The sequence below is a fragment of the Crocuta crocuta genome, unplaced genomic scaffold (genome assembly GCF_008692635.1).
Source record: "Crocuta crocuta isolate KB4526 unplaced genomic scaffold, BGI_CrCroc_1.0 scaffold229, whole genome shotgun sequence".
Taxonomy (NCBI): Eukaryota; Metazoa; Chordata; class Mammalia; order Carnivora; family Hyaenidae; genus Crocuta; species Crocuta crocuta.
This window is the reverse complement of record NW_027536464.1, coordinates 9,547,876-9,562,559: the sequence shown is the minus strand read 5'-3', so window position 1 is coordinate 9,562,559 and position 14,684 is coordinate 9,547,876. Positions and strand designations below refer to the sequence as shown.

The 14,684-nt window shown below is 39.7% G+C and overlaps 1 protein-coding gene across 3 annotated transcripts in view; it reads left to right on the top strand.

Annotated features, from left to right (window-relative positions):
- The window catches only part of DOCK10 (dedicator of cytokinesis 10), a 214,777-nt gene that overhangs the window by 164,160 nt on the left and 35,933 nt on the right, over positions 1-14,684 (top strand). For all 3 annotated transcript variants that reach the window (XM_077748708.1, XM_077748710.1, XM_077748709.1), the window contains exons 29-39: positions 2,215-2,298; positions 4,958-5,054; positions 7,164-7,208; positions 8,966-9,141; positions 9,268-9,384; positions 10,667-10,778; positions 11,823-11,944; positions 12,034-12,148; positions 12,240-12,306; positions 12,528-12,575; positions 13,336-13,437. In XM_077748708.1, coding sequence (XP_077604834.1) covers positions 2,215-2,298; positions 4,958-5,054; positions 7,164-7,208; positions 8,966-9,141; positions 9,268-9,384; positions 10,667-10,778; positions 11,823-11,944; positions 12,034-12,148; positions 12,240-12,306; positions 12,528-12,575; positions 13,336-13,437 — 1,085 coding nt within the window. The remainder of the gene's footprint in view (positions 1-2,214; positions 2,299-4,957; positions 5,055-7,163; positions 7,209-8,965; positions 9,142-9,267; positions 9,385-10,666; positions 10,779-11,822; positions 11,945-12,033; positions 12,149-12,239; positions 12,307-12,527; positions 12,576-13,335; positions 13,438-14,684) is intronic.

The window sequence follows — 14,684 nt, the reverse complement described above, 5'->3', positions numbered from 1 at the left end:
CCAGTATTGACCCATGGGCTACAGCTTGCCAAAGCCCACTGCAAATTATTTTCTGTTGCTATAAGAAGTTAATATACATTATTTTAAAACAAAAGCAAAGAGAGAGGCCCCTCCAGACCTCAGCAATGGGCAGAAGAACCTCTGTACCTCCGGCTAAGCAGACACTGGGGTGGACCAGACACAGGAGACCCATGCTAGGAGAGACACCTGATAAAGCTTGACCTTTGGAAGGGCTCTCTGCAGGCAGAAGGCTGATTCTGATGATCCTGTATCCTAGGAATGACCCGCTTTTTTCTCTCACTGCCCCTTGGAAAGAATGACAATCTTACCACATAGAAGGTCTTTCTTCAATCTCAGGAAATCCCCAAATGCGTTTTCCTCAATCCCCAGGTCAGGCAGCCTTCTCTCCGTCTTCCCCATTCACTGGTGCTGGAGTTTGACCTCCTTCAAAAACTATCAGGTCTGCTCTTCAGAATAACCACAGTAGCCCCTGGGAAGTGTCATTTGCCACATTCAGTGACAGGACTCACTAACCTCTCCTCCATCGAGTCAAAGAGCCCTGGTGTCCTCACCACTGACATCCCCAGGGTTCTTTTTCACCTGCTTTTTTATTGACGTGTTTCTCAAGCCCGCAGTCACACTAGACAGTCCTCCTTTCTCTGTAAGATGGGACCCAAACTCCTTTCCAACAGAAAGAAGACAGCAAGAGGTCTTCACGGGAGAAAACTCCACATTTCTCGGGGTTTGACACAGCTGTGGGGACCCTGATTGGTGCAGAACACCTTGCCTCCTCCCCTGCTGCTTTATGTCTTATGAGCCTATGACTATGCTCTGGTGTCTGCCTCTCCTCACTGCCCTACCAGCAGATGGGAGAACACGGGAGCCATTTACATTTTAGTGAATGGAGAATAATTGAAAGACCTTAAATTCAGATTAAAAATGAAAAGATAAATGAGGCAGTATACTGACATAGTAATGAATGAGTAGGTACCTAAAAATCACTCCAAAAAAAAAAAGAAAGAAAGAAAAGAAAAAAGAAAGAGAAAGGGAAACAAACCAAAAATATCAATGACCTAGCAATTGGTAGAACATGTCTAGAGAAAATAGCTCTTGCTTATGCCCAGATGGATTTCCGTGGGAGACTTCCCACTTGGTATACTACCTATAACAAGATTTTATGTCCAGTCTTCTCTGAGAAAAGAGATTTGTTTGTAAAATTGGGAAGAGATCCAAGAAATGGCAGAACCATTGCAATGGACCCTCTCCCTGGACTCTTTAGACAAGAATGAAGCCCTCCCTACTGAGTGATGCTGCAGCTGAAAGATTCCCCCATGTAGTATGCACTCTCACCTACATTTGGATGGATGGACTCAAACTCACATGCCCAGCGATGAGCTCCCTGTGCTAATCTGCAGTGGTGCCTGTCCAAGATACGGTATCAGTAAACACGATCTGTACCTCCCACTTCACACTACTGAATGGTTATTTGGCCACTGTTGCTTGGTTCCTGGCTACATGGCCATTGGTCTTTCGGAGAGAGCGTGTTGTGCCCACTTGGAATATCCACGTGTCTCTTCCAAACCTACCTGCTGTTTAAGACCCTTCTTATTACAATTAAGAGAGTTTGACAACAGAGGAAGTGATGGCAACCTCAGGGTCTCTTACCTTCACTCTTCAAATTCGAGCTGCCTTGCCTGGAAAGAAAAGCTACTCTGTCGAAGGAAACCAGAAATTTATAAAGGCTTTCCCGCTCTATCTCTGACATCCCTATTCTGTACCCGGTGTTGTACCACAAAGGATATTCTTTCACTCTATAAGCCACAGGGTCAAATTACAAAAACAAAAAAAAACAAAAAAAAACCAGGAACAAAATGTAACTAAATGATTAAAGAATAGACAAGTAAAAGCTAAAACCTTCTGTATAGACAGGAAAGCAAAGGGCTATAATACATCACTGCAAAACTCTACGTGCTGTTTTATAAAATTGACAAATAAGGGCTCATATCTTCCTGGTGTGTGCACTCTATCTAGTATTTTAATTAGTTGCCATATGTGGATGAACGCTCAAATATATTGTCGAGGTTTTTTTAAACATTTATTACACAACAATTTAGTGAAATATCATGTTGCTTCAATATATTTATTCACCTTTCCTAAAATCTTTAATGACCTTTCAAGTAAAAATATCTGAATTTACAATTTTATGCTTTTCAGCGCTGTTTTACATTTATGGACCGGGGCTTTGTGTTTAAGATGGTTAACAATTACATCAGTATGTTCTCCTCTGGTGATCTCAAGGTAAGAGCCAAGTGCAGGAGGGATTGCTGTCCAAACCATTGCATTATAAATAAATAAACTAGTCTCCATGTTTGTCTGCCTAAAACTTTAGCCTCTCCGTTCTCCACATCAAAAAATAATGCCTATCCCAGTGAGAGGCAGCCTTTTAAAATGGTTCATCTGAGTTAGTCCTTTCTTAATGGGGAGGTTGTGGAGTGTAGAGTGTGAAAATGAATGTGTTATGTTTTTCTTCTATTTCCTGTGGGTGGTGAAGGAGGGGTTCTTTTCAGCCACAATTTGTATAACCCAGTTTGCTTGACTGTTTTGGTTTTAGCACTGAAAGTCTCACTTTTCTGAAATCGCTCAGTCTGGGGCAAAATAGGACAGTCGACCCCCCCCTTCCTAAATAGGGAGGATATGTAGAGAGAGAGGCCAGTAATAGTACTGTCTAGAGAGTAGTGATTCTCAAAGTGTGGTTCCCATACCAGTGAGCTAAGAGCTGACTGCGGCAGGTGGAGACCAGAGACTTCTATTTCAATAAGGCTTTCAGGTAATTCTTGGTTACGCTCAAGTTTGAGAACCATTGAGCTATAGTAGGACCTATGCTGAAGGGAAATAAGACTGGAAATGGGTAAGATCATGAAGGCTGTACCAGTTAACGTTCTCTGGATCGCAAGCAACAGAAACTTGTGCCAATTGGAGCAAAGGGGAAGTATTAGAAGGATACTGGGAGCAAACGACATCAGTGAAAGAAAGAGATGGAGAGCCAGACTTGAGAAAGAGCAGGAACTAGGGCTCAAGAGTCATTGCAAAGGATGAACCATGGGGCCAAGCTCTGCAACTGCTTAAAAAATATATTGGGACCATTTTCTTTCTCTTAACACTCGGCTTAAGATTTACATCCCAGAGAGGAAGTGTGTGACTGGCCTGCTTTGGGTCACATGCCTGCCTCTTAAGGAAGGAAGACAGGGCACCTGAATTAATGGCTCCCCAGTAACCTTTGCCCATTAGGAAGAAGGAAAGTCTTCACGGGGTAATTATCTAGGTACTGGGAAAGAATAACAAATCTAGAGAGGCCAAAAATAAATAATGGTCTTCTCATATCCTTTCATGCCACACTTAGGAATCTGAATGTTATTTTTTTGGCAGTAGAGATTTACTTTTAACTAGGGGAGTTACATGATTCTATGCCATTTGGGTTTTGAGAATCCAGTTTCCTCTGTAAATATTTTTGAAAGAATACTCTTTGTTAGTGCCCCAATTATGTGTGAAATTTGCAGAATATCCTTTTAGGTATGATTCCAGTAGACCTAAATTATATCTTTTTTTAGAAACAAAACAGAACATACTTATTGAAAAATAATTAACATACAATTTAATTATGCTCCTGTTCACTATGATGCACAAAGGATTAAGCCCAGCACTATTCTTATTTGAAATGCCTGTATTTTAAATTATTAAACAAAGTTGCCTCAAAATATAATTCTAAAGTAATCTGAGCAAACGGAATATATTTTATTTTGTTAGCTGATATTAGTGAACACAACCCAACTGAGTCTTAAAAATTGATTACTTAGACTGCATGACAGTGAAAATAGAATATTTATGAATGTGCTAATTGTTTCCTTCTTATGTGATTGTTTCCAACACATGTATAAAGCTGTCTTAGACCATGTCTGAATCCATTTATTACTGTCCTCATCAAAATATCATTGAGAAGACAGGCTTGTTTGCAAGGCAAGAAAGAGGTGGATTTAAATAACTCAGTCTGAGAACAAAGGGCCTACGGAGAGAGTTGGTCTAGTCTTGTATCACGTGCCCCATTTTCATCCTTAGCACTGGTTCCCAAGAGGTGATCGCAGGGAGCTGTCCTATGAGCTGAGTGTGGTTTTAGAGCTCTGTGCATGTGGTGCTGTACAATTCCTTTCAGAATAGACACATTCTAACAGAAGCTAAAAGAAAGTGGAAAATATCACTGCATAGGATTGGATCTCACAGAAGCTCAGTATAGGTTACAAATGGGATCATTTCCTAAGGAGGCCTTGACAGATCTCCAAATATAGGGAGTCCAGGGGCACCTGGGTGGCTTAGTCAGTTAAGCATCTGACTTTGGCTCAGGTCATGATCTGATGTTTCATGGGTTCAAGCCCTACGTGGGGCTCTGTGTTGACAGCTCAGAGCCTGGAACCTGCTTTGGATTCTGTGTATCCCTCTTTCTCTGCCCCTTCCCCATGAGACATTAAACATAAACATTTTTTTAATTCAAATAAAGGGAGTCCTACTACATTTACCACTTCAGAGGGACAAAAACCTGTCAACTTAGCAAATACCTGGTGGTCACACAAAATTAACTACATCTTCTTTCTAGACATAAGATTCAAAGGCACATTTTTGATTAATCCTCTTAGTATATAATGGTTTTTTTGTTGTTGTTGTTGAGAGAGAGAGAGATAGAGACAGCATGAGCAGGGGAGGGTCAGAGAGAGAGGGAGACACAGAATCCAAAGCAGGCTTCAGGCTCTGAGCTAGCTATCAGCACAGAGCCTGATGTGGGGCTCGAACCCACAAACTGTGAGATCATGACCTGAGCCAAAGTCAGATGCTTAACCAATGAGCCACCCAGGTGCCCCAACCCTCATGGTGTATAAATAATAATCATCCAGTTTGCCTTTTTTTTCAGACCTTATGCCAGTATAAATTTGATTTTCTTCAAGAAGTATGTCAACATGAACACTTCATTCCTTTGTGTCTCCCCATAAGATCAGCAAACATTCCAGGTAATAATTCCCAGAAATTTCATCAGTTCCTCCAAAGTGAACACTCGTATACATTCGTTTGTGTTACCTTTGTTTATGTGTTGTTGTTTCCCTGTTTCCTGGGTCTTGGTTTTCTCTGAAGCTGTTACATGGGCATTTAGACCATGTAATCAGGTGAAGATGCAGAAGTTGGTGTCATGTGGTAATGAATACAGCACTATATTTCTCAATTTTTGTCTGTTTCCTTTTTCATTAAAAGAGAAAGCCAACGAAATTATAAACTTGGTGAATATAAATCAAAGAATTTTAACCGACAACAATACTTTTCCTATACTGGCTCCAAAAGATAACTGTCCTTTGATCTTGAAAGGCTTAAAATTAAGGGGAAGAGAAGTTATACTTAGTGAGTACAAATTCACTTAAAGCTATCAGTTAGTGTGTATAAGTATGTTAAAATGCAATTCCTCAAAATGAGTTTTATACCAAAACACACACACATACACACACACACACAATTTGGTTAAATCTTATACCAAAACACATACACATACACACACACACAACACAACACACACACACACAAAACCTGTTGCTTTGAAAAGAAGGAAGGAAAGTGCACAGGAGGGCAACCCTGTAAATATTTGATACCTCTGGATTAGAAAGAGGCAGAGATGGTTATGCAGAAAAGAATGGGGCTCCACATTTCTATACTTATTATAGCATAAGTGGTCCACAGAAAGTATTTTCATTTATCACTTTTATTAATGTATTATATATATATACCAACATACATAGATACCAAGATGATCATCACGCATCTAGCCATCAGAAGATAATCAAGTATAAAGATGCAAAGAAAACACTAAAATGATTTCAGAACCTAACATGCTCTGCTTCACTGTCACACTGCATAAATATTGAATCATTATGTTGTACACCTGAAATCAACATAATCACTTGTACCTCAAGAAAGAAAGGAAGCAGGAAAAGAGGGAGGGAGGGAAGAAAGAAAGAGGACCTTACTTCTGAGCAGTGAGTAAATTTTCCACAAAGAACAGTTTTGATATTCACGGAAAGCAGAATAGAAGATGATAAAGAGCCTCCTTACATGTATTGTAGCTTCGACTGTATGTATCACACAAAACTAATATTTTGGAGGGAAAATAAAATACATGATCAAGCCTTTAAAAGTTTTGTTTTAATCTTAAATAAAAGCTATCACATTATTCCATTCTTTTCTAATTTATGAAGTATATTTAATCTAAATGTCTTCGTAGAAAAAGAGGTAGAAATGTCATTTTGGACGATAACATTTTTAGTCTTTTGTTTTGTATTCCTTTTTATTTTTTTCTAAACTAGCGCCAACTTATTGTTGGGTTAGACAGGCTGGTGAAGATACTCAAGGAAAGCACACCTGTTGTATCATTTTGATTCCACTTGCTTTACTATTGGTCTGTAACTCAGGAAAAGACCGGAGAGTCTCTCTGTAGATGTGATTTTCTCAATGGTGAACACAAAAATACGTGTTTCACAGCATGCGCATTTCTGATAGAAAAATAAATGCTTGAGTAACAGGCTGTGAATTAAAATACCTCTGTTTGTGGCATTCTTTTTTTCTTTTTTTTTAAAGATTTTATTATTTTTTTAGTAATCTCTACACCCAACGTGCAGCTCAAGCTTAAAACCCCAAGATCAAGAGTTGCACATTCTAGTGACTGAGCCAGCCAGGGGCCCCTGTCATTAAGTATTCTTTTTTTTTAATTTGCATCCAAGTTAGTTAGCATATAATGATTTCAGAAGTAGATTCCTTAATATCTCTTACCCATTTAGCCCATCCCCTCTCCCACAACCCCTCCGCTAACCCTCTGCTTCTTCTCCATATTTAAGAATTTCTTATGTTTTGTTCTCCTCCCTGTTTTTATATTCTTTTTACTTCCCTTCCCCATGGCATTCTTTTTTAAGGAAACAACCAACCTATGGTATTTGTCTTCAAAAATAAAGCTTTATTGAGGAAACTCACTTATGTTGTAGGATAATATAATGTTTCAGTGTAACTTACCCACAGTTAATGAAATAGAGTGTATGTATGTGTATATCTTAACTTTTTTTGTTTATTTATATTAAATTCAGATCCCTTGACACCTTCAGAATCAATTCAAGAGTTACATGCATCAGGTAAATAATTAGATTTTATTTTATATTATCTAAGCATCAATAAGTACATCATAATCTGATAATATTGATTAGTATAAATACTACAAATCTCCAGTGTCCAGATGCCAAAAATAGCCATAGGTTTCATTTCACACAGTCAGAATAGTCAACAAGCTGAATGAACTGTTCCCTTGTAACAGATAATTAAACGCTTCCCCAACTTGAATTCTTTCCTATTTTATTCTCCAGAATTTGACCTTTTCTTTGAATTTCCCAAATCATCTGAAATTTTTTTAAGGTACATCCTAAATACAATTGCCTCATATATGTCATAACATGTTTGTTCAGTGTAACTAGCTTTCGAGATTTCTGTCCATACACCATGGCCTAGTTTTACAGCTAGTTTCTCAAGATTGAGACTGATTATTATGTTTACTTGAATTAGGTTCATAACTTAAAACAGTTCAGGCAAAACTTTTCTCTAGCCTTAGGTTGGCAACTACAAAGTTTTGTTCCACTTCTGGGCCCTCACGAGTACTCACTGTTCTGTGGAGAAATGTTTTTGACCTAACTACAGCCTTGGGCCTCCATCTCCTGAACCTCACATTCCCCACTCCTCCACATCCAGTGGCATCTTCCTGGACCGCAAAACTCCTTATGTTTAATCTTCTCTTACTCATTTATGAGATGGAATGTTCCAAGAGTTCATTACATCTCATAGGTAACCCCAAGGAATCACTGACATAACAGCTATATACAGTGCTTAGCCTAGTGTTGGCACTCGGTACATGTTCCGGAAGTGGGTGCTGGTCCTGTTGTTAATAGTTACATTTAGGAAACCCAGTGGTCAATTCTTACTGGAAATTTTAACATTCCAATTTCTCCCTAATTCAGGATCAAAATTTTGCACTTTGGTGTTTCTCTCCTTGTTCTTTCACATCCTTCAGCCAACTTGTCCTGGTAATTTTTCTTCTACACCTTGGGTCCTTCTACCCCATCCCAGACACATTTCACTTCTTCTCTCCCTGCCTTGTGGCTGAGACTTTTGTGTTATAGCCTGTCCCCCACATTTCCCCACAGAATAACTCATTTATAGCCTGTCACCCTGTGAACAGATGAATAAGCACAGGTCTGATCAAGCCACTGATCTCAGCGCCATTGGGGACTTACCACTTTCTACAAAATTCAGTGCCAAAGGGTCAAGGATCCTAGGTACCAGCTATAGAATTGGTGCTTTAGCCTCCGCATCATCCAGCCCCATGTGCCCGTCAAGTCTCAATCCCCACCCCATCCTTGGCTGCTGTGCTGACTGGTACCCCCCAGCACTGTGGGTTTTCAGAAATCGGTGCCATGGAACCTTTGTCCTCCCAACCTCTTATCTTCCACCCACACCCCCCACCACCTCCATTGACTCCTGACCCTCTGCACCTCCCACCCTCAGCAGCTTCAAAGGCCCACATCAACATCTTCCTTGCAGTAAAATCTCCTGATTCCTCCACACAGAAAACAAGTTTTTCTCCCTCCTCTCAGCTCCTGTAACACTGTAGACATCTACTCTTCTGGAATTTAACTCTTGACCATCAGTATTATTGGTAGCAGGCTACACACACTGCTTCCTGAATGTCCCTCTCCCTCGTTTCTCATCTCTGTAGCAAGACTGCATTACTGAATCCCTCCCTGGTAGTGAGAGAGGTTGATAGTGGCTGGATAAATCTTTCTCGATTATAGAGTGATCATTTGATTTTCAATAATATGCCCTCTTTACTCTCCTCACAAAGATATGCCTGAATATTCGGTCACGAACGAATTTTGCCGCAAACACTTCTTAATTGGAATTCTGCTTCGAGAAGTTGGCTTTGCCCTGCAAGAAGACCAAGACATCAGGCACTTAGCGTTAGCTGTCCTAAAAAATCTCATGGCTAAGCATTCATTTGATGATCGATACAGAGAACCCGTGAGTGATTTTCTTTTCTCTCTTCCCTAAACACCATTTAATGGCTCACTGCATTAAATGCATATCAGACCTACAAGTGTATTGATTTTTAGGTGAATCATTTCTCTTGGCTACCTTTCCACCTAGGACAAACAGGCCCAGATAGCGAGTTTATACATGCCCCTCTATGGCATGCTTCTGGACAATATGCCAAGGATTTACCTGAAAGACCTGTATCCTTTTACTGTCAACACATCAAATCAGGTAAGTTTATAGAATATTTCAAATGTGCATTTTAATAAAGTGTTTGCCTGTTCTATATTTTTGCCCCAGAGAGTCATTTTCCCCCAACCGGGAGCAAACAGAGCACCTCTCGCTAGCTATTTGGAGACATTCACATTAGTCTCATTTGTTCCAGATTGGTCCCCAACGCCTTCCACCTCGTCCATCTGGTCAACATTGTGTTTTCATTGCCCTCCCTTCTCTGTGTCACCTCCCAGTTCTGTCCAGTTAGTACCAGGTTCCTCTGTTGCATGCATGGCCCCATCCTCAGTGTACACCACCTCCCCCTGCCACCTTTCCGCATGGGCTTTATGACCACCTGGTGTTAGCAGAGTGCCTTAGTCACACCCCAGGAGTGGCCTGTTTGTCCTCCCTCCTCCACTGAGCCATCATCGTGGCTGCACAAAAAGCCACTTGAGACCGGAGGCCTGTTTTCACATCCCAGATGAATGAATCCACTGCTGAATGCAAGATATAGCCATCTCGAAGTTAGGAGCAGTGCCTTTGGAATGCTCTTTAGAGGAAGACCCTGTGCAAATAATAGCCACAGCAGTTACTAGCAATGTAACCTTAGATAAGTCATCCAGCATCTTTATTTTTTTAATGTTTATTTATTTTTAAGAGAAAGAGTGGGGGCGGGGGGAGGGGAGGACAGAGGATCCGAAGCAGGCTCTATGCTGATAGCCTGATGTGGGGCTGTAACTCACAAACTGTGAGATCATGACCTGAACTGAAGTCAGACGTTCAACTGACTGAGCCACCCAGGCGCCCTCTCCCACCTCTTTAAAACTCCACTTTCTTAATTATAGAATCAGATAGAATTCTTCCATTATAGGATTCTAAGGAAGATTAAATTGTCTAGTACAAAACACTAGGCATAGAGAATGGTACATAAAAAGTATTTGGAATTAGTTTCTGGTCATAGTAATATACATAAGATAACTCATGATAATAATGATATATAATCTATAGTATAACCCATTAAAAAAAATCAGTAGCCATTCCAACCATTTAGCTTATATCTAAAAGATAGTTTCCACTACGTTATAAAGAAAAATCACATAAGGTAAAATGTGACTAAGAGTATGGTTGTGACTGTATTCATTTTCACTGCTTGCTTTAGCAGAAGATCTTTGCTGGAATATGAAAGATCAGATCAAATATAATCAAACTGAAAGTGTAACAAAGAAGGTATATGTGGGTTTACAATGTTGAAAACATTGTATGGTGATTCCCACTAATCTCTTCTGTCCTTCAAATACAGGGATCTAGAGATGACCTCAGCTCGAATGGAGGATTTCACAGCCAGTCAGCTATGAAACATGCCAATTCTGTGGATACGTCGTTTTCTAAAGATGTTTTAAATTCCATAGCAGGTACTTACAACCTTGCCAAAACACCTGTGTTTAAGTCTCCTTCATGTTTACATTACATATCATTGTGTTTCTTACCCACTCCATCATCTAATGTGCATCATTGCTGTATGTCAAAGTACACTCTATTTATAGAGCTAAAGGGTCTCTTCACATATTTCTTGGGAGCCCATCCAGAGGTTTCCTTTTCTACTTAGCATTCAGTTTCACTCACCTCAAAGAGCAATCTACTCTGATGTTATTAAATTGCTTCATTCTGGAAACAATCTTCTAGGTTTTCATTGCATACAAGCTTTTAAAATATAATAGCCCCTTGNAAGATGTTTTAAATTCCATAGCAGGTACTTACGACCTTGCCAAAACACCTGTGTTTAAGTCTCCTTCATGTTTACATTACATATCATTGTGTTTCTTACCCACTCCATCATCTAATGTGCATCATTGCTGTATGTCAAAGTACACTCTATTTATAGAGCTAAAGGGTCTCTTCACATATTTCTTGGGAGCCCATCCAGAGGTTTCTTTTTCTACTTAGCATTCAGTTTCACTCACCTCAAAGAGCAATCTACTCTGATGTTATTAAATTGCTTCATTCTGGAAACAATCTTCTAGGTTTTCATTGCATACAAGCCCCTTCAACTTTGGAATTTCTTTTTAAGAACTATTTTGGAAGTCATCTTAATTGCTTATAAGCTGTCAACACTTGAAAGCTTCCCCCACCCCCATAAGCATCCTTATGAACTTGCATTCAAGCATTTTTCAAAGAGAAACTTTCAAAAGTTGTTTGAGAAACCAAAGAAGCAAGCTCTAGTTTCTTTCTATTTATAATGGTCTAAATATTCCTAAATCCTTAAGACTGACATGGTCATCGTGACCATTCTTAAAATGTTGTATGTCTTCAATGACAATTCCAGATTCTGTCATGTCAGCCTTCCCCAACACCACCACCACCTCAGTGATCGACGTCTTTTTGGGTCATCGTTGTAGCTCTGTTTGTGTGCCCATGACATCTCATTACCATCTGTGTGGTGTGGCTTGTGTTTGCAGCATTTTCATCAATAGCTATTTCTACAGTAAACCATGCTGACTCCAGAGCGTCCTTAGCGAGTCTTGACTCTAACCCAAGCACCAATGAGAAGAGCAGCGAGAAGACAGACAACTGCGAAAAGGTGGGGCTTCTCCCCCCACCCCGTTCCCCAGCACCTGGCGAGCCAGTGCTCCCTGCTAACTCAGTCTTTCTTGGTTCTTCCATTCCTAGATCCCTAGACCCTTGTCTTTGATAGGATCAACGCTTCGATTTGACAAGTTAGACCAAGCAGAAACCCGAAGCCTTCTCATGTGCTTTCTTCACATTATGAAGACAATTTCAGAGGGTAAAGAGAGAGCTCTTGAAAATTGAGATTTTTAAAAAGGAAAAACCTTTGAATGTCCAAAAGCCTCATGCTACCTGGTGTTTCTTTTCAGAGACACTGATTGCCTACTGGCAAAGAGCACCCAGCCCCGAGGTGTCTGACTTCTTCAGCATCTTGGAGTAAGTTATAAAGTTGATTTGTTAACCTTTTTTTTCCCTGGAAGCTTCAGAATGGTTCAGTATACCATCCTTCATTCTAAGCACCCATATGTGGAACTATCTATTAATAGCATTTTTCAAGAAAATGTAATCGTTTCTTTTAATGTGCTTACTAAATGAACAGTTTGTATAAATAAAAGGGCATAAATAATTGGAATGTGGCTTTTTTTTTTCCTTTCTAGTGTTTGTCTTCAAAATTTCAGATACCTAGGAAGACGTAATATAATAAGGTAATAATTTTTAAATTCCAATAGGTTAGTCTGGCCTTTAAAAAATGACATAGATTAATGTATATCAGGTTAGGCTTATAGATATATATTAGAAATCTCTAAGATGCACATAAGGATTGTAAGGTTGACCTCACAGTAGACATAGAAGTTTGACAATTGCCATATACTCATCAAAGATCTAGGACTAGTTAAAAGCTGTCTAGGAAGAAAAGCACAAAACATACATTTCTAAAAGGAAGCCACATTTCCTGTATTGTGTGAACTAATTTATCCATCATTCGCATGGATGTAATGTAGAAAATATATCCAATGTGAATAAGTCACAGGAATAAAAAGTGCAGCACAGAGAATATAGTCAATGGTTTTGTCGTTTAGAGACAGATGGTGGCCACACTTGTGGTGACCACAACTTATGTAGACTTGTCAAATCACTATGTTGTACACCTGAAACTAATGTAACATTGTGTGTCAACTATACTTCAATTAAAAAGAAAGAAAGGAAGAATATAGTCCCAGTAAGCTAAAAAGAAAAATTAATCTGTGATAACTTCGTGTTGACATTGTTTTCTCATGAAAGACCACAAAGCCTCTGACACCTTCGCTAAACCCCCATTTCCCACTGCCAAAAGAAAGTGTGATTTTATTTTTATAGCACGTAAACTATCTCATTGTTCAGTAGTCACATTGCCAGTTGCCGATCTTTGTTTATAAATAAGTTGCAAATACTGAACTATGATTAAAACATCAGTTTCCCTTGCAGGAAAATTGCAGCTGCATTTAAATTTGTGCAGTCCACCCAGAACAATGGAACTCTCAAAGGATCTAACCCTTCCTGCCAAACATCAGCTCCCTTGTCACAATGGTAATGTCACATTTGCTTTATATTTGTGATCATATTGTGTGTGTGTGTGTGTGTGTGTGTGTGTGTGTCCGTATGGATGCTCACACATGTGTGTACACAGGTGAGCACATACATATGTATATGCATATACTTGAAACCGAATGCAGAAACTCTTCTCTAGCTGCTCTGCTACCTTGTGAAAACCTAAGAGGCAAGGATTATGCCTTATTTATGTGCACTTAGGGCACAATGCCATGCATTAGATGCAGGTTAATAGTACCCTAATTTAACTGAACCCGAAAAGACATAATTCCAATAAATGGCTCACTTAATGTTTGCTAACCTCCTAGTGACAAAGTAAAATGTGAGGCTGTATCTCCCCATTCCGTTCAGTAATTGCAATATGTTAGCAGTGTCCTTAGAGCTAAAATTGTTTTTTATCCATTTATTTTTTTAATGCTTATTTGTTTTAGAGAGAGAGAGAGACAGAATGCAAGTGGGGGAGGGGCACTACTTGTGCAAACACAAGCCACACCACACAGATGGTAATGAGATGTCATGGGCACACAAACAGAGCTACAACAGAGCCACACACAGAATCTGAAGCAGGCTCCAGGCTCCGAGGTGTCAGCACAGAGCCCAATGTGGGCTTAAACCCATGAACCACAAGGTCAGGCACCTAACCCACTCAGGCGCCAAACCCACTCAGCCACCCAGGCGCCCCCAACATTGTTTTTTAAAGGATCTCAAGCAGTGAGGGAGCGTGGATGATCCTATAAGCTTGTGTTAGATTTCCTAGTCATTACACTGACTTGACTGGCATAAAGGACCTGGAGCTGTTCTTCATGAACCTACCCTGTGGGAAAATCTTGCCCTGAAATCTTACTTTAAATTTCCCCCTGAGTCTCATGAATAAGAATTCTTTGCTGAAATTTTCTCCAGTTTGATTGCTTCTTCCCAAAGTTACATAATAATATGTAATACAAAAATGACTGTATTTTAGAAAGAATTTTAGAAATAAGAATGTGGCATATGACCAATAAATCATGGAGTAAATTTTGCCTCTTCGTCCATAGGGACTCTTTGAAGTGCCCCCTGTGTGAAAGCAAATGAAATAAAATGTAATAGGCGTGTTTTGCAAATGGTAACAGAATAGAGGACTATAAACAATGACTTTCTACCTTTAAAGACAATAGTAAGGTACCTGAGGTCACTGCAGTTTTGTTGATGTTTGGTGGGTTCAATTTCAGGCTTCTTCCTCAACCATC